Source organism: Sorex araneus, chromosome X (assembly GCF_027595985.1).
Source record: "Sorex araneus isolate mSorAra2 chromosome X, mSorAra2.pri, whole genome shotgun sequence".
NCBI lineage: Eukaryota > Metazoa > Chordata > Mammalia > Eulipotyphla > Soricidae > Sorex > Sorex araneus.
In genome coordinates this window covers 27670835-27691069 of record NC_073313.1, presented here as the reverse complement: position 1 = coordinate 27691069, position 20235 = coordinate 27670835, and the positions used below count along the sequence as shown (strand labels likewise).

Genomic DNA, 20235 nt, shown 5'->3' with positions numbered 1-20235 from the left:
TGACCCAGGTTATGTTCCTGGCGCACCATATGGTCCCCCGGTTTTTCCACGAGTGATTCCTGAACAGAGCCAGGAGTGAACCCTGACACAGCTGGGAGTGGCTCAAAACAAACAAACAAAACAAAAACCACTTTATTTTAAAAATGACTTTTAAAAGAGGAAGAAGATCCAGGAACTAGAGAGAAAGTCCTAGGTAGGGCACTTGCCTTACACATAAGCTGACCCATGTTCATTCCCTGGCACCCTCCATGGTCCCTGAGTGCAGAGCCAGGAGTAAGCCCTGAGCACCGCCAGGAGGAGAAGCAAACAATGTAAAATAAATCTCAATTGGAAATTTTTAAGGGGTTCTTTATTACTATGCATTGATACCCCTATTTTTAACCTTCAGTTTTTGTGATAAAACAGTTCTATGGCCAAAAATACTCATTTCTAAAGTTCCTTCAAAGGCTCTCTGTAGAGTACCACTGTGTCACAGCTACAAAAAAAAGAATGAAAAGATTAATCTTTGTATTATATCATGGTCCTATTATTGTAATATTCTGACTCACAAATCCCTCATTCTCAATTTTCCTCAAAGGAATTAATCTTCGACTCCCCCCAACCCACTCTTCTTTCTAACTGAAATACATCACAATATAATAAGTTGGTAATTATTTTTTATTGTTTCTCCATTTGCCCTCATCACCCTCATTCAAACCAATCAGGAAGTTCTGTTAATTAAAATCTTTAAATGCCTCTTGAATTTACCAACTTCTTCCCTTCACTGCTAAAATTGTAGTTCAGATCACAGCTATCTCTAAGATTTTGATAACATTCTTCATTAAGATCCCTGGCTCACTTTTCTTCTCCATTCTCTAGGCAAATGTAATAAAGGATTCTGGGGTATAGATAAGATTCTATGAAGTTCATCCTTTCAAGTTTACTGAATTTACATGATTTTGATTAACTAGAACTTACTTTGCTTTTTAGTTGTTGTCTATTTTCCTCTTTCCCTCTCACCACCTCCTCCACAACACATCTCTAATCCTTATTAGGCTTCAAGATAAAACTTAATCAACGTTTTGTCTGGTAAGATTCCTTATTACATTTGGGATGTCTGAAGTGCCGTATAGTGCTTACATTATAGGGATTTAATTGACTCCTAAGACTGAAGTTTCAGAAAGGACAAAGGTTGAGCATTTTTCTTTACAATTCCTTTTAAGTCACCAGCCAATTTCCTAGCACATAGGAGGCACTCAAGGAATACTCATTGAATACTTGAAATAACTTCATTTAACTTTCATAAAGATCAGTTCTAGTTTTAAATGTCTAATCACTGACAGTGTGTTGGTTTGCATTTAAGCACTATTGCAATTAATTTTGTTAGTTGAGCATGAAATTTGTTCTTTGATATTTTCAGCACTTGCGTGGCAAAAATTTAGGAACAAAAATATTTTAAATTTGACATTCAACGGCCAGCCTTCGAAGAGAAGTCTTGTTTTTATTCCAATCATATCACAAAGGAAACTGAGGCAAAAAGAGATAACTTACTCAAGTGATACATTGACAATCTAAAATAATGCCAGGATTAACTCTCTGAATATTTTAAGTCCACTTTGACAGCATAACTCCTGAACTGTGTGTGCTCTTTAACATCCATGGGAGAAAATGTATTTTGCAAAACTGTTAGACTCTTGAAGATGGATGTTATTTTTGCTTATAAAGCACCCATAAATATCTTCAAATGTAAATTGGCTCTAGACTAGAAACATCTAGCAAAAGTTTGAAATTTTTGAAAAGTAAGTTGGTAAATAAAGACTTCAGCATGATTTGGGAAACTTGATTTCAGGGTGCAAAGTGTCCTTGTTTCACAAGTCAGGGTAGATTACTTACGCCTAAGAGATGGGAGTGTCACAATCCTACTATTCACAGAACTTAGAGGGCTTTTGTTTGATCCATGAAAAATTTGAGACCTGCACAAAATGACTCTGCTCTGGACTGAAGCTATAAGCAACTTGAACCAATTGCCACAAGAAAATCAATTAATAGCAGGGACCCTGAGATGTAGCAATATTACCTGGAGTACCATGTGTCTTAATCCACTGCACTGACCATCTCACTCCTTCCCAATCCTCCTCCAAAGCATCCCAGGTGACGTTTCAATGCTGGGAAGAACTTTTGTTGGAAGCCTTGATAAGTCTTGACACTGACCACTCAGCCAATGACACCAACAAGCTCTCAGTTTCTTGCACCGATGTCCCTAAAAAATGAGTAAACTACTGTGAAAGATATTTTTCCCCTTGCTCAGATGAAGGAGTTATAAATGGCCAGTATGAGTGTTTTTGTTTGGGGGATTGGTTTTGGGGGCCACACCCAGCCGCCCTCAAGGGACACTCCTGGCTCTGTGCTCAGGGATCATTCCTGACAGTGCACTGGGGACCATTTGGGGGGCTAGGATGGAATCAGCCGCATACAAGGCAAGCTCCTTAACCACTGTACTACCTGTCTGGCCCCTGCATGTTAAAATGATAGCTTCAGCAGGTACAGGACTATGTGTTTTATAAGGGTTATTCTTTGTAGTCCCATATGGGCCAAATAGGTTATAGTTCTGCTAAACTATAACTAAACCTATAACTAAATAGGTTATAGTTCTGCTTTAAGATGCAACAATTGAGTCATCATTAAGAGTACATTAAGTAAGAGTTTTGGTGAATCTCAGGCCAAGATTGAGAACTGTTGTGCAAGAGATATGTTTGGAGAGAAATATGTGAAAAAAGCAGTAGACAGAAGTAGGAGCCAAAGGGAGAGGAGGTGGAGTTGTCTCAGCTCTGGAGACCTGTTTCAACCTGGTCTTATAAGGGCTTCAGGTCATGTCATTAGCCACCTGTGGTGGTACCAGGGATGGAACCAGGTCATCACATATGCAAGGCAAGGGTTCCACTGTGGAGCTACATTGCTGGTTGAGAGTACAGCATTTAGTAAAACATGACATTAATATATATATACTTTTAATATATAATAGTTTAGGAAGTTGCCATGGTGTTAAAGTTTATGGAATCAATATCCAAAATTACTACAGCTCCCCACCATTAATGTGCCCCTGCCCCTCCACCATTGTCCCTTTGCCTCATCTAGTCTAGTCTTCTCTGCCCCATGCCACCCCCATCACTAATAACTTTAAATCACATGCTAAAATGATAACACTTGGGATTAAGTAAAATAGATCATAAAAATTTCACCCATTTTATGCAATACTTTTTTAAAAGCATCCATTATATCTACACCACATGCTTAGTGAACCTTGGTTTCACTTTGAGGGATCTATTTTTGTATTGAGCTTTCAACCACGAGATCAGCTTTATCTCTCTTACTGGATGCGGGTATATGCAGGTGGGATATAAATGCAGATGCAAATAGGTGGATGGACCTATATGCTACCTCATCTATATTTATCTCTTAATTATAAAATACATCATAAATATATATTGCATTTGTTTTTTCAATATGCTCTTATGTTTCTTGGTACGTTTTCTTCGTTCAAAGTCTTATTTTGCTACCTTTCTTTTTGTTTCTCTTTGAACTATTTTCTGCGTGGGAATAATTGCTTCTTCTACCATGAACAACTGACACTTCCCTGAAATAATTGAAAAGACTGAGGGGCAGATTTATAGTCAGAGACCTTAGGTGTTAAAGTACCCTTGGGACTTCAGTTGTGACTGAACATTAGAGCCCTAGGAAATTGATATGCCTTATCATTTTTCTTTACTTTCCTTTGCTGATTATTCTTAATGAATGGCAAAGACTCCTGTATGTGCCCATAGCAACCTGAAGAATATTGCAAAAAGGCATATTCTCCTTCTCATTTTTTTCACCCTGTTGTTGAATTAAAATGAAACACAAGCATATATTGCCAAAGGCAATGTAAGTACACATGACATGGAGATTGGATAATTAGATATGTGTAATTTTAGAATAATGGAGGATTTCTTTAAAGATGTTTACAACTGCAATGCTTTAGAAAGGTGTTTTTCTTTGGGATATGCAAGTATTGTTGCTGAGAAAGAAACTCTACACCCACCTACCCCCGAATTCAGTTTAGCAATCAATTATAAAAGAGGTTAAAAAATACAGAAGGTCTGGTGTCTCTGACCTTAACTGTTGATGAAAGAAAGCAACATTCTGTATATGTGATCCCTAATTCTGCTCTGCCATTGGCAGAGAAATAGGAGAAATTAAAATTGGAAGTGCTGTGGAATGTGGCCCAGTTAGGCTGGGAAGAATCCAGCGAGCACCCAGAGGTCTTGAGCACGTGGGAATTTATTTCCTACGGGCATTCTCAGATGGAGTATCATCCCCAAAATCTGAGCAACGAGCATACAGAAGTCAGGGGTTATAGACCTTTATTAATTATGTGTACATGATGAAGTAAAGGCCTCACATACATGGGGAAAATGAACAAAGCAATGGGAAGGCTGCCATTGCTTTATAACTAGGGGGAGAGATGTGTCTAGGGCTTTTCCATTGGGGAAGTCTTGTTGCAGGGACAAAAAAAACAGGTAGAATTAAAGCGGGAGTCATCGGTAACAGGGTTACCAAGGGAACTGTAATCAGTGATGAGAGGAGCAGGGAGGAAGAGCTGCAGTTTTCCTTTGCAGGCCACGAAAGGGGTGCTGTAATGTGCCCTGTTAGAGAAGCTGCATATACCACTTCTGCTTCAGGCCGTCCTTCCACAAAGGGTCTACTCAAGAACTAAGGCCAAAATGTGTATATATATATACATATATATAATACATTCCTTATGAAGGATATCTTGGAGGTCTTTAAATTTAAACAAAGAGAATAGCTGCTCCAGACAATAAAGCGAGGTTGATAATGCAGTTTTAGTTGTGGATGGTATGTACTTATATAAGGGCAGAGGGAAGGAAGATATCAGTTAGAAAATTTTGAGCAGGGGTGGGAGCAATAGTCCAGCGGGTAGGGCTTTTGCCTTGCATGCAGACGACCTGGGTTCAATCCCCGGTATCCCATATGGTCCCCCAAGCACCACCAGGAGTAATTTCTGAGTTCAGAGCCAGGAGTAACCCCTGAGCATTGCTGGGTGAGACCCAAAAAAGCAAAATAGGAAAGAAAATCTCTTGAGTGGAAAATGTTGAAAGGGTACTTCGTAGGCGATTAAGTAAAAGACGCATAGTTGAAGAAATTACCAGCAAGAGCAAGCCTCATCATGTAATTCCAATGAAGAATAATCCCATTGAACGTAAAGGAGACACATGACTCCGAACTTATATTTGCAAAGGTGTTTTAAGGCACCTGAGTACAGCAGGGAACTTGCCTTGCACACAGTCAGCCAGGATTTGTGCCCCTCATTCCATCTGGTCCTCCAAGCCTACCAGGAGTGATTCCTGAATGCAGAGACTGGAGTAAGCCCTGAGCACTTCTGAGTGTGACCCCCAAACAAACAGAGAAACAAAAGTCTTTGAAGAGTTCACAGTGAAGAAAAATATACACACAGAGAACAAAGACATTTGGGGGAAAAGTGAAAGGATGAAGATATTGCTGAAGGCAAATTCAGGTAGCACAGTTCTATAAAAATGATGTTTCAGTTAAATGTAAGACATAATCAGAAGCATAAGGGGAAAAAGGAGAATAAAATTCAAGGTTACATTATCTATATTGAGAGAAAAAATAATAAATAGAAGAATGATGTTGTTATTTCGGGGGCAAACACCTGAAGGGAATGAGATAACGAAGTGGAAACACTTGCTCGCTCATTGTCCTCTAGCTTTCTATTAAGGAAAAAAAAAGAGATAGAGATATTTATAGCCCTGTCTCAAAATGCTGAGGGTTTTCACTTGATGCTTTTCTAATATTAAAATATAACATAGCTTCAGTATTTATTTCTAAAAAAGGAAGAGATAGTGTTAATGAGCTATGTAGCAAACAGTTTAACTGTACAAATTCTTGAGTCAGGTTGCTAGTGTCCAAATCTGAACTCAGAATTTTTACTTGCTGACTGGGGAAACTCAGGCAAATTCGTTAACCACATTATCCTTACGCTGAATTAAGTTTAGGGAAGAACTTGCAAGATATCTTGTTCAAGAAGCTGAATGTTAGGGAAACAGATTTTAATAAGATTACAAGAGAATTAATTCCTTTAAAAATGGTGTATGCAGGGCCACAGAGAGCTTAACAGCCTGGCATCCATGCTTTGCTTGCAGGAGGCCTTGAGGAACACTAGGTTCAAACTTGAGCACAGAACCAGGAGAAGCCCCTGAGCATGACCAGATATGACCCCCCAAACAAACAAAACAACAAAAAGAAAGAGAAAAGAAGTATATCTATGGTAGAATTTAACATCATCATATTTTCATATCTACCCTGACTCTGTCTATGTTTCTATGTGTCTATCTACTGGTCCCCCCAATATGCAAATAAAAAACATTCCCATGAAACTTTTTGGAAACTCAGATTGTGTAAACAGAAGAACCAATTATGATTAACTTACGGCAGTCCTCAGGGCTGACTCCTGGCTCAGTGCACAGGCATTTCCCTTCATTGACTCTGGGGGCCATCTGGGTTGCTGGGGATTGAATCCGGAACTGGTTGTGTGCAAGGCAAGAGCCCTATCCACTGTACTACCACTCCAGCCCTCAAATTATGTTTTTAAATTACTGTGAGCAAGCCTGAGATTTTTCTGAATGAAGTTAGCTTGCGTTTCAAACATACATTACTGGGCGGGAGAGGCAGTATGGGTGATGGGCATGTAAAGTGCTTGTGTTGCACTCAGCTGACCCTGGTTCCATCCCAGCACTGCAAGGACTGACTCCTGAGCACAGCGCTAGGAATAACCCCTGAGTTCTAAGGAAGGCCCAAGTCCCTGCTCCATTGCCCCACCAAAATACATTCTGACACCGATATGCCAGCACTCCTGCCTGAGAAAGTGACAGCAGATCATTTAGTGGTAAAGAAATACCAAAGGCATTTTTTCAGGAGGAATGAATTCGATTTTCACACTTCAATGTAGCCAAGACCACACTAGCTGAGCAGTTTAAAATGTTCTCTTCATTATCATGATATTCTGTTGTTGTTTCTGAGTCAATCTAATTGTCTTATCAAAGTTTAATGTGTTATATTCCAAGGCACTCATTTAATTGTTAATAGCATGAGGCAAAAACACCCATTAGAAATCAACTGCTACCTAAAAATGAAAATTTACATTTTATGACATAAATATGTCCTTGCTGTTATTACTTTGCTGAAAAAAAACTAAGAAGAGTATTGTGAGTTTCCAAAGAAAAGGCGCGGTGGGGCATGCAGGACTCCAGCATTCAGTGGCCGAGAGCCACCTCCCCAGGTCGGACGACTGATGATGGACAAAGGACAGGGGGAACGGAGAAACAGGGCCTAGGCCCCCAACTGGTTGGTAGAAAGTTTATTTCTCTCTCCTCCCCAGTGTATTCCGATTTCTCCCTCATGGTGCACTCTTAGTCATGGTTTTGGCCATAATCCCAGTCATCATAGTCCCATCATCCTAGTCTCCTCGTAGACCTTGAAATCCTCCACTTCGTTATATCTTCTTCCTCATCTCGTTGTAGTCTCATAGTCCTCTACTTCCAGCCATCATCATCATCATCTAGTCCTCCATTTGGTCTCAAAAAGTCTCTTCTTTCCCCTTACAGCATAGTTATATGGCATGAGCGGTGATGTACACATAGATGGGGTTGAACATTGTCATAACAACAACCAGGTAAATCAACTCCTGCAAGGGAAGTTCTAGGAGATCAACTCAGGGACAAAATCTCATCTGAGGGTTCAGCACTCCAGATTACTAGGAGATCCGCTCAAGGGTGGGATTCCATCCAGGGTGCATTGCTTTATTCTTTCCTCAGATAGCAATCCATTTAAACACCATAGTAAATTTACTTCTTATAATATTTTTAGTCATTTTGTATGAACGCAGTAAGAGACATCCTTACTTAAGAGACATTACACTTAAACATTGACTCTTCCTGGGGACATCTCGCTATGTATTCCAGACCACAGTCCTCAGGCCAGGTTACTCTTTCCTAACCCCAGCAGCATCCTTAGTCAGTTACTTCTTTCTGGGTCATGACAGAATTTGTCCATCACCAGGCTCTTAACCTATACTTATGGTGCTTAGCTTGTCTCCTTTCGATGCCAGGGTAGCTTACGGCTTGCTCTGGGTCCATCCAGTCCCTTCATCAGGACCCTGCTTTTGGAGTGCTAGGAACTAAGGGCAACTGAGGCTTGAGTCAAGTAAATATGAATGCCCAGGATTAAGTATTATTTTCGAGTCAATTAACTCTCATGTTACAAAGCATAGCATGAACTGTCTTCCTGTGTCTATACAAAAGGACATTGCAAATAACATAAAGGAAAGAGAAAAGCAATATAGGATTATTAGTGCCCAATGGAATTGGGTGTGTCTCAGGGGCACTGTTGTGGGAGTAACTCAATAAATCTAAGCTCCCTGCAGGAGAAGAAAGGACAACCCAGTGTTATTCAACAGAGTATAAGCCATGGACTGAGAAATAGTGGCTCATAAAGCAAAAAGGGCAGGTACCAAAGTCCCGATGCTGGAAGGTCCTGCTTCAGTCATAACAAGAAGGCTAATATGGCTAAAACAGAATGTGGGTAAAAGACTATTAGGTGTTGTGCTCAGCTAGATCAGGGAGACAAATTTGCTTGGGACCTAATAATCTGCTGTTGAATTTTGACTTTTATTCTAAGTAAGATTAGGATATGAGTAGAGCTGTGGGAAAATTTGACATGTTTGAGAGGCAGGGCAAAGATTATTCCAGATTTTCAAATCAGAGATGATGGTAGCCAAAATAATTGACCTTCCACTCATGAGTTACCTAGAAAACTTGCAGGTCTTCATGTATATTTTTCACTGATGATTTTGAAGGTGAAGTTTTTGATCTACCTAATAAACCTAATCTTGATCTACCTAATATAGTGTTCTCTCTCTTACAGGTAAAATATATAGGTATATATATATGTATATATATATGTTCTATATGTAGCCCTATTGTTTGAATTCAGAAATGTATGACTCATATATAATAGCTATAAGATGTATACAACCTAAGTCCTTAGGAGTCACAAAATATGGATAAATTACATGATCGTTTGTGTGATTGGGGATCAAACTTGGGGCCTCACATGCAAGGTATGTGCTCTCCTCTTGAGTCATAGCCCTAGCAGAAAATATCCTTTTAAAAGCAATTTGTTTTCAGGGATGAGTCATAAAGAACCAATTCTTACTATCCCAGGGTCATGTGGAGAAAGAGACATGCATGAGAGGCAGGGATCCCAAACTAAAGAGGGATTCTTAGTTGTAAGTAATATTCATGTACCCATTTTTATTTTGAAAACTGATCTCAATGATTTTTCCTTCACAAAACAAAATGGTGAATGCCAGTAATAATTGGGATAAAATAATCACATTGTTACAGACATCTGCTATGATAAATTTATGTATAATCCAAGAGAAAGCATTAAATATTGGGGACAACAAAATTGTGAGCTAGAACTATACAGGCCTACTTATTTTCAAATCCTACCATCATCACTTATTGCCGAGGCTTGATTCAAATGTTTGAATCAGGTTTTGGAGTGTGAAGGTTTTCTTCTCTAGTAGGATAGTATTCGTTCCTTTCTTAAGCCATTACTATTTGAGGATTAAATAAAATATATGTAATGTCTATGAAAGGGATTTGCACAACTTCTAGACTGTGGAATTTGTTTATTCATATTCTGTGGTCTTTGTAAGACAACAAAAATGTCAGGTAGGTAGAACTAGTAAAAGGAAATTAAAGCACATTATTCTACTTCCCAAACCAAATCAGACAGGAATAGAAAGAATCAATTGTTTTCCAAAAAAGCTGAGCCAGTCAGCATTCCCACCAGTAGTGAAGGAGAGTCCCCTTCTCCCCACATCCATGCCAACACCAGTTGCTTTTGTTCTTTTGGATGTGGGCCAGTCTCTGTGGTGTGAGATGATATCTCATTGTTGTTTTGATCTGCATTCTCCCTGATGATTAGTGATGAAGAACATTTTTTTTTCATGTGCCAAAAGGAGAGAAAGAGTAAAAGGGAATGTGCCTGCTACAGAGGAAGGGAGGGGAATAGAGGAGGTGGCAGGAGGGACACTGGGAACATTGGTGGTGGAGAATGGGCACTGGTGGAGGAATGGGTACTCAATCATTGTATGACTAAAATATAATCACTAAAGTTTGTAAGTCTGTAACTGTATCTCACGGTGAATCATTAAAAAAAATAAAAAAAGAAAGAATCGATTGCAGAAATAGCAGTAAGAAATGTGGACTTGAGGCTTTTAGACTGTTAAGAGATTCTAGTTAACCTAATTAAGATAAAGGGGCCTTAATTGGCCTCAGGGAAACTCCCTGGGATAAAATTGTGAGAACACAAAGATTTGTGCTGAATGTTTCTCAGAGAATGAAACCTGAGGGCACATTCAGCCAATTGACAGTATTATAATTGATTCTGATAGAGACTTTAACATAACCACAGCAGCAAAATAAAAGTTGCACCATTAGCTGAATGTCATTATCATTATTATAGATTTACATCTTTATTGAAATAAGGAGTTTTAAACTAACACATCGGTTTTGTATTAATTATTTTATAATCTTATATTTAAAATGAAGTATAATTTATAATTTGTCAATTTCTCAAAGCCAGCATTATTCTGGAATTCATTTGAGTTTCTTCATAAAATAATTATCATTTATATTCAGTTCCCCAAGTGCCCCAGCTGTAGTGTCCCAGGTAATATTTCTGTACTAGAATCTCTAAGAAGAGACGTGACAAGAGTTTTTCTAAGGGAAGAGTTTTTCTATGCTCTACTTAAGAATTGTCACACATCTCTAATGCAATATAAAATGAAGTGATTGTCACAAATAGAACTCTTCAAGTCCAAATGGGCTGGATATGACCCAATTCTCAGTTTTTCCCTTGCAATAACAGGGTTAATGTTTTGGAAAAAATATATTTTTAAAGAAAACTGCAGAAGATGCTGCTACATCAAAAATCAACTCGGTTACTATTAAAATTATATTGAACAGAGTTGTCATATACAGCTTCTATTTTTCGACGGGCTATACACAGATGTGGATCTAAAGGAGGAAGTGCGTGACTTTCATCTTCTCGTGATAATTTTATGTTGATTACAAATTATATAGATGGAAGGAATGTGAAATAAAGGGTAATGAAGGCCAAGAAAAGAAAGGGAGATAGCATAGTTCAATGACTGAGAAACTAATTTTGGAATCAGAAAGATATGTTCACTTTAGAATTCCTAAACTTTTGAGCAGTGTGACCTTTGGTTTGGAATTATCTAACCTCTAAATTCCTTTTTCTGTCTTAAAAGGATTCTTTATACTTTTTTTTACCACTAAGTGATCAAGAAAATAAAGAAACTAGGGGCCTGAAGGAATAGCGCAGTGACTTAGCGTGGGTGCCTTGTAAGCACACGATTATAAGTTCACAGTCCTGGTATCCCACATGTGCCAAACACAATCCTGGCAGCTCTGTTGTCTGTGATTCTAGTGCCACAAATAATTTCTGGCTGCACCACAAAATGTTGCGGTGTTTGTAAACACCATAGTATGATGAAGTGCAATCTTGGGTCCAGGAGCATGTGCTTTGTGTGTTCAGGGCCCAGCTTCAATTCTTGACACTGCATGACCATCCCAGCACTATCAGGTAGAGCCCTAGAAGACTGCAGCGTTACTGGGCGCAGCATTACAGCCCTCAGAGCCAGGCCCGACCGTTGAATCTTCAAGCTGTGTGGTTAAGAATTGCTGGGAAAAATAAAAGAATTGTTGGGGAGGGGCTGGAGGGATAGCACAGCGGGTAGGGCGTTTGCCTTGCACACCACCAACCCAGGTTTTATTCCCAGCATCCCATATCGTCCTCCAAGAGCTGCCAGGAGTAATTCCTGAGTGCAGAGCCAGGAATAACCCCTGAGCTTCGCTGGGTGTAACCCAAAAAGCAAAACAACAACAACAATAAAGAATTGCTGGGAGTGCCTCTCCCACACATACCCATGTGTATTTCTTGGGAGGCCCCTGCCCCCTCCTCGAAAAAATGGGGTGCGACCTCCATCAAATACTGCAGTTAGAAAGAGGTACGAGGGCCATGATCAGGAGGTGCAACCTCTGAAGAGCATGTACATGAACACCACAGCGACCCCTGGCAAGGCCCGCGATCATAATTCGTTTCCATCAGCCGAGAGTGCAGCCTGAAGCAAGCTCATGTGTTATAAAGAAGTGCAGACCTCGGGGCTGGAGTGATAGCACAGCGGGTAGGGCGTTTGCCTTGCACGCGGCTGTCCCGGGTTCAAATCCCAGCAGCCCATATGGTCCCCTGAGCACTGCCAGGAGTAATTCCTGAGTGCAGAGCCAGGAGTGACCCCTGTGCATCGCCGGGTGTGACCCAAAAAGCAAAAAAAAAAAAAAAAAAAAAAAAAAGAAGTGCAGACCTCAGTGAGCACCATGGCTGAGTGTGCAAGCACCCAAGCCTCCTCTGTGATTGCCACTCCAGCCACTCCAGCACCAGTTAATAATGCGCGGGCACCACAGCCAGGCATGTGTCCAACCACCATCATAGCAAAACTGACATCGACAGGGGGCCTGAAAGAGAGTATGGGGGCAGGGAGGTGTATCCTGCCAACCCCAGTTGCAATCCCCAGTAGCAGATATGGTCCATTCCTCAAGCAACACCAGTAGTGATCCCTGAGCACAGAGGTAGGAATCGGCCCTGAAAACTGCTGGGTATGGCTCAAATCCCTGCACCTCGCGCTCCCCTCCCCCAGTAAATAACAACATCAACATTAAAAAACAAAGGGGAGGGCAGGATAGGAATTTTTTTTCTTAAAAAGCACCATACATAAAGTTTTTGTCACAGCATCTTAAACACTATGAGCATTCAAGTACTGTATTTGATCTATTATGTTATTACCTTTATAATAATAATAAGCATTCAAGTGTTATTACTTGGTTGCTGCGGTTGTAATTATCGCCTAAATTATTATGAAAGAAATAAGTTAATTGATTGTGATGCTCAATACTCACTGGCGGCCAATTTTAATTCAATTTTCTTCCGGCTCACTCCTTTTCTAAAAATGAGGGGGGCATGGGGTGGACCGGAAAATGCTGAGCGTCCTGCTAAAGGGACCAGAAAGAGAGGGCAGGGTGCTTACTTTACAAATGTAAGTTTCTAGGCGTGAGTCCGTCGCATAATATGGTCCCCTGAGCACATCCAGGAGTGATCCTGAGCGCAGGGCTGGGAGGAAGCTCTGAACACCGCCGAATGTGGTTCCCCAGGCAAAAGAAAACAAACTAGAAATGGCAGTTCAGGTTGAGCGATAGAAGAGTCGCCAACGCCCTTTGAAACGAGGTCCTTCCCTTAAGAATGGCTGGGGGGCCGGAGCGATAGCACAGCGGGTAGGGCGTTTGCCTTGCACGCGCCCGACCCGGGTTCGATCCCCAGCATCCCATATGGTCCCCCAAGCACCGCCAGGAGTAATTCCTGAGTGCAGAGCCAGGAGTAACCCCTGAGCATCGCTGGGTGTGGCCCCCCCCCCAAAAAAAAAAAAAAAGAAAGTAAAAAAAAAAAAAAAAAAAAAAAAAAGAATGGCTGGGTGACGGGCCAGAGTGACAGTACAGGGCGTAGGGAGCTTGCTTTGCCCTACAACTGACTCGGATCCAATCCTCAGCGTTGCATACCGTCCTCGAGCCTGGCAGAAGTGATTGCTGAGCACAGAGCCAGGAGTAACTCATGAACAGCACCAGATGTGACCTATAAAATAGAATTTTTTTTTAAAGAAATGCTTGAGTGATACAGGCATAGACGAAGCCTCATAGAAAAAAAGCCCATGCACAGTCTCTCGTTCAACTGGCCAGTTTCCCGTGGTGGGGTAGGAGGGCAGGAGCAGAATTGGGAAGAAGGAACCTTAAAATCTGCATATAGAGGGCTGAAGCAATAGCACAGCAGGTCGACCCAGGCTCGATTCCCAGCACCTCCTATGGTCCCCTGAGCACCGCCAGGGGTAATTCCTGAGTGCAGAGCCAGGAGGAACCCCTGTGCATCGCGGGGTATGACCCCTCCAAAAAATATATAGATATTAACCTTGATATATTTTATATATTTGAATTTTTATTAATTGTATGTTTATATGTTAATAAAGTAAGTAAAACTTCTAGTTTATATTTTATTTATTTTGTTTCTTTTTACATTTATTTGGTTTATATGATACATTAGTTTATGTTCTCGCTATATTTCAGATATAGCTTATGCATTCCATATAGTTTATATATCCACATATATCAATAGTCAGATATGGACTTGACCTCCAGGTGCCTTCCCTGTAACTCGGCGAAGCTCAAGATAAAGTGCGTGAAAACGTTTCTGGGAATGAAATTTTTAGGGTGAGAATAAGTGTGCGTTCCCCTTTAATGCAGTGGCCGCTGCTATCCGGGAACTTCTGTGACGACAGAGTGGTCCACGTCGGTTAGAGTTTCCAGGGTGCTTAAGAGTCCGTTAGAACAGAGGCCCCCGGAACATGACCGCGAGTGGCGTCCGAGACTCCGGGTTTGAACCTGCTGTTCATGCGGCCTGAGGTCTTCCGCTGAGCCAAGCCCAAGTTTGAGGTAGGCGGGACACATGGATGCCCCAGAAAATCCTACTGACTCTGACCTGGGGAGGCTCCCGGGCACCCCGCAGTCACCGGCCCTCGCCTGTGCGATCCCCGAAGTGCCATCCCCTGCCGCCGAGGCGCCGCACGCCCAAGAGCCAGAGTTACCGTTGACCTTGGGCGCTAGTGAGATGGAAGAGCTTATTGCGGTGGACCCCAAGTACTGGGTGAATATCTTTATTGTTAACGATGATCAAGAATGGGCCAGTCTGGGCTCGGGATATGTCGTTCTCTCATCCGTGGAGAGCCACCAAGGCATGGTTCTGCTAGTTCGGTCGGAGACCGACAACTCTGTCATTTTGGAGTCGAAGGTTTGTCTGACCACGTGCTATCAGAGGCTGCAAGGCGTGCTGATTGTTTGGTCCGAGACAGATAGTGGCGGGGTGGCTTTGAGTTTCCATGACCCACCTACCTGCCAAGAAATCTGGGAAGCTATTTGTCGAGCCCAGAGTAAAGACGTGCACATTGAAAACACTCACGGGCTCCTAGTTGAGTCAGAAGAACAGTTCAGTAGGCTGCGGCGCACCAGGGATGTCCATCTGTCCGCCAGTGCCATTCAAAAGCTGAAACAAATTGCTTCATTGTTTAAATTAGTGCTCTCCTGGCCACTCTGTAAGCAACGGCTGGCTCTCTTCTTAGAAGATGAAGGATATATTCAAAAAATCCTGCAGCTATTCCAGATTTGTGAGAGTAGGAGGGATATTGAAGCCTTGCGCCATTTGCATGGAGTTATTAAAGGGATCTTATTTATGGACAAGACAGCGCTGTTTGAGATAATGTTTTCCAATGAGTGTTTTGTGGATGTGTTGGGATGTCTTGAATATGATCCAGCTTTGAAGGAGCCAAAAAAGTATAGGGAATTTTTTACTCAGAACACAACATTTAAAGATGTTGTACCAACAACAAACAACACGCTTATACAAAAGATACACCAGACATATAGGATGCAATACATTCGTGATATTCTCTCTCCTGTGCCATCCGTATTTGAAGAAAAGCTTCCCAATCTTACAAAGTTTATTTTCTTAAACAAATTTGAGATAGTTACCACACTGAAGAGAGATAGGAGATTTTTGTCTCAAGTTTTTACACTGCTAAAGGATCAGACTGTAAATAAGGATAGACGGCGTGAATTGATCTTTTTCTGCAGGGAATTCTGTTCATTTTCTCAGACATTGCCACCTGGTAGCAAGAAGGCACTATTTAATACCTTGGCAGAATTGGGAATTTTCCGAGCTCTAAAAGTTGTAATGCGTGTGAAGGATTTGGAAACAAAGTCAGCTGCTATTGACGTATTTACTTATATAGTTGAACACAGTCCATCTTTGGTTAGACGTTTTGCGATGAGGGAAGCCGAACAGAGTAAAGATGGTGACCTTTTCCTCAGGGTAGTAATTGAGCAGATTACTTATGATAGAGATCCTAATTCAGGAGGGGTTGTACAATTAGTAGAACTCCTTCATATTTTACTTGATCCAGACAACATGATAATATCACCTAGTACATGTGAAAGAAGTGGATTTTTGAATTTCTTCTATAAACATTGTATTTATAACCTCATGGCACCACTTTTGGCCATCACTTCAGAAGGTACCTATAAAGAAGATAATATAGTTAAGCCTGAGCAAATTAAGAACTGCCTCGATTATCATACAGCACAGCTGCTTGAAATAATTTTAGAGCTGCTTACGTTTTGCATACAACATCACACATATTACATCAAGAAATATATTCTGAGCAGTGATCTGCTAAGAAGAATCTTGGTGTTGGTGAATTCGAAGCATAAGTTCCTGGTCTTAGGTGCACTTCGCTTTATGAGGAAGATGGTGGGCCTTAAAGATGAACTTTATAATCGTTACATTATCCAGGGTAATCTTTTTGAGTCAATTGTAAGTGCTTTTCTGAATAATGGACCCCGGTACAATATGTTGAATTCAGCTATTATTGAGCTATTCGAATACATAAGAGTGGAAGATATCAGGTGTCTCATTTCATACATAATTGAAAATTTTTATGAAGCATTTGAGTTGGTAGACTATGTTCAGACATTCAAAAGATTGAAGATGATATATGATCGGGAGAAAGACCAACAGAATCAAATACAGAAGAATTTACATTCTGTATCTGACAATAAAATTCTTGGCAGAGATACCAAAGCTGTGGAAGAGAAAAAAGAAATTTCTTGCAATGAAAAAATAGAGGAAGAAGTACTCTTGAATGATTTTCAAGACTTTCCTGCTACAGATATGGAGATGGAAGAATCAGAAGGGAAAAAAATAGTAATTCCTAAAAGAAAATCTTCTTGTGACTCCACATTTACTTCCTCCATGTCCACCGAAGCTGCAGATGGAACAAGTAGCCCAAATATTATTATTGATATTACCTCGGTAGATTGCCCAAATGAGGAAGAGGATCAGGAAGAAGGAGCTTCCCCAAGGAAAAGACCACATTATAGCTCATAAAATCTGTAAGCAAAATCCTCAAATTCTGCGTTACTAAAATTCTAGCAACACTAACTGACTGAAATTCTTGAAACCAAAAGCTTTCTCCTGAACTTAAAGTATATGACTGCTAGCAGAGATCTTTAATGTATCTCTGAGGTTTTAGTTCAATAAAACCATACTTTCGGTACTTAAAAAAAAAAAGAACTGAATAACTTCTTAGCCAGGAGTTCAGTTGTGGGGGACAAGCTGATAGTGCATATTTATGCAAGTTTCTTCTGAAGGTTATATATATATATGAAATAACTAAAGTGCAGGTACAAAGTTTACAATAGTATTTGCACAAATATTCTATTATGACTTTCCTTTAGTTGCCATCTTTGAAATAAAACTTTATTTACACAGAAAGCAAAATCAACTGTAATTAAAAATAAAGTTAACCTGTGGACATTTCTATGAAGATTGAACAAACATTTAGTCTTCTGCATAATTGGAGGAAAGTAACTATCAGTTCAGATTTTCATTAATTAAAAATAAAGTTGGATTAAAAATGTGATGTTTGGTTTTTAGTTAAGAGATACCAACGATGGTCCTATTGGTAGTGCATGGGTTAAAGCATGTGCCCTGTAGCCCACCCTGTTACCATCCCTGACATCATATGGTCCCTGAGCATCCCTGGGTGTAGCTCTGGAGGCCCTCCCTTGTTTCCTTCCTGTGGTCCCCCATTCCACAGGTTGGATCCCTAGTCTGGTGCTGTTGCCCCTCTGAATTTTTTTGCCGTGTCCCCTTTGGAATAGAAGGGTATTCTGTAGGATCTTGAAAAATTGGAACATGTTTATAATTGCTCTATTTTGAAAGATACTTTGAAATCATCCCTGATTCATTAACATATTCTCTCTAGAGAAACTGGTAAGTTTTATTTGTTTGTTTTTTTTTTTTTTTTGCTTTTTGGGTCACACCCGGCGATGCTCAGGGGTTTCTCCTGGCTCTGCACTCAGGAATTATTCCTGGTGGTGCTCGGGGGACCATATGGGATGCTGGGAATCGAACCCGGATCGACCGCGTGTAGGCAAACGCCCTACCTGCTGTTCTATCGCTCCAGCCCCGAAACTGGTAAGTTTTAAGGGTAATTAAAAAATATTGACACACACATAGGTGCTGAAAAAAGTGACACAATGCCTAGAAACTATTTTGGACCAAGGAAAACATTACTGGGCCAGAGTGATAGTACAGCACTTGCCTTGCACACGGATGCCCCAGGTTGAATCCCCAGAACCTCTTACAATCCCCAGGTCCTTGCCAGAACTGATCCCTGAGGGAAGAGCCAGGAATAATCCCTGAGCATTGCCAGGCACTGTCTAAGAAACTAAAAAAAAAAAAGGTACCTAAATGTCAAATGACACAAGAAGACATTTTTTTGTTGCTTTTTTAATAAGCAAGTGTGTAATATAAAAAGTGCTTTATGGCAGAGTGAATGCAATGGAATTTCTAAAAATAACTTGCAGCAAAAAATTGAGGTTTGATTTTTTACAAGGAATTGCTTAAAATACCCTAGAATTGCTTAAATTGAAGCAATTCTTTGTGTCCTGGAGATTTTTGAGTTCATTTTAATTTTGGTCATTGAATAAGATAGGCTACCTAAGTAGAAATGGGTTAGAGTTTTTCATAAAATATATATTGAGGGCTTGGATTGCGTTCGGGTGTGTGGGGAGAGATAGTTCTCAATAGGTGCCAGGGATTGAACTTGGGGCCTCATGCATAGAAGTCATACTTTCCAGTCCTTTGAGCTATGTCCCCTATGTCTAAGGGTGACCGTTTACAATTTACTACTGTGTGAGTAGGAGACCCTTCTTAGGCAAAACAAGGAGCATGGTGTGTAAGAGCAGCAAAGAGAATGGGCTCCTAAGACAAAATTGAGTTCATTGGTTCTAAAGACAGCCGGTGTGTGGTCATGACCTCAGTAGATAGAATCATACATTGCTGAGGACACAACACAGCAGGGAAACTACATTTTCACTTCTATCAAGACATGGCATTGGATGTTTCCATGGGATTTTTTTTTTCACAGTGTGAATGTCTGTCAAAAGAACATAGTTAGACAAAGATTTCCTGTTTTCCTTCTACTTAGACTGTCATGGACCTCAGGTTTACTTGCATATGCAGCTTGGGTTTGCCAAACTTACACTGAACTGTTTTGTTGGGAGTCACCAGAGCACCTTAATGAAGCAGCTACTTACAACTGGACAGAAGAATTTTTGATCTTCTTTTTTCTTATCTTTCAGCTGGTTTTAATCTGAGAAGGGGAGGGGGTGGGAGGGAAAAGAAAATATGCTGTGTGGGGGGGAATCATATTTCTTGCTGTATTGCTTCTCATAAGTTTGTGAGAAAAGATGAGAGAGGGTATAAATATAATGGGAAGTTAAAAAAAAAGAAGGAAAAAGGGCAGGTATTTCATAAAGCTGGATAACCTCTAAGAGCCCCTTTAACTATCTTTTCCCATATACTTAGTGCTAGGGAAACAAAATGGCAAGCAAAATTGGTGTAAAGGCAAATTGTCCGTCAAATGGCATAACCTACTATTAAGGGAACAGTTAAGAGGGCAACAAAACACAGATAAGAAATCCTTTCTGTCTGCATACTGAGTGAAAAATGAACCAAAATATTCAGCCTCTGTAGATATTGTATATGAGAGCATTTTTGGAGAGGTGCCCTAGGTTCTTTTAGCTTTTAAATACATGACTTCTGGTAATTTCTGTGGCTTTTAATGTCTTTCTAAACACACCAACAAGGGGCGGGGGGCTATAGCAAATCAAGTGAAAGCTTCATTTTCAGACAGTCCTTGAGGATAATGCAGGCCCTGACTGTCACCAGTTCCATAACCTTAGACAATTTACTTATCTGCTCCTCTGACAATAATTTCTCCACCTTGTCTTAAAAGTTGGAAACTATATGTAAATCACCCAGAAAATATTTAATACTCACTAGATAGCTTTTAAAATTCATTAGCAGCAGCATAATCACTTCTAAGAAGATGGAAGCTAAAGCCAGGTATAACCACTTATATCACAAGTT

General features: G+C 40.5%; 1 protein-coding gene across 1 annotated transcript; it reads left to right on the top strand.

Annotated features, from left to right (window-relative positions):
* Positions 1 to 14691: 14691 nt before the first annotated feature.
* On the top strand, positions 14692 to 17184 carry PPP4R3C (protein phosphatase 4 regulatory subunit 3C). The gene has a single exon (XM_055121056.1). It carries the CDS (start codon positions 14692 to 14694, stop codon positions 17182 to 17184), a length of 2493 nt encoding a protein of 830 aa, XP_054977031.1.
* Positions 17185 to 20235: the final 3051 nt, after the last annotated feature.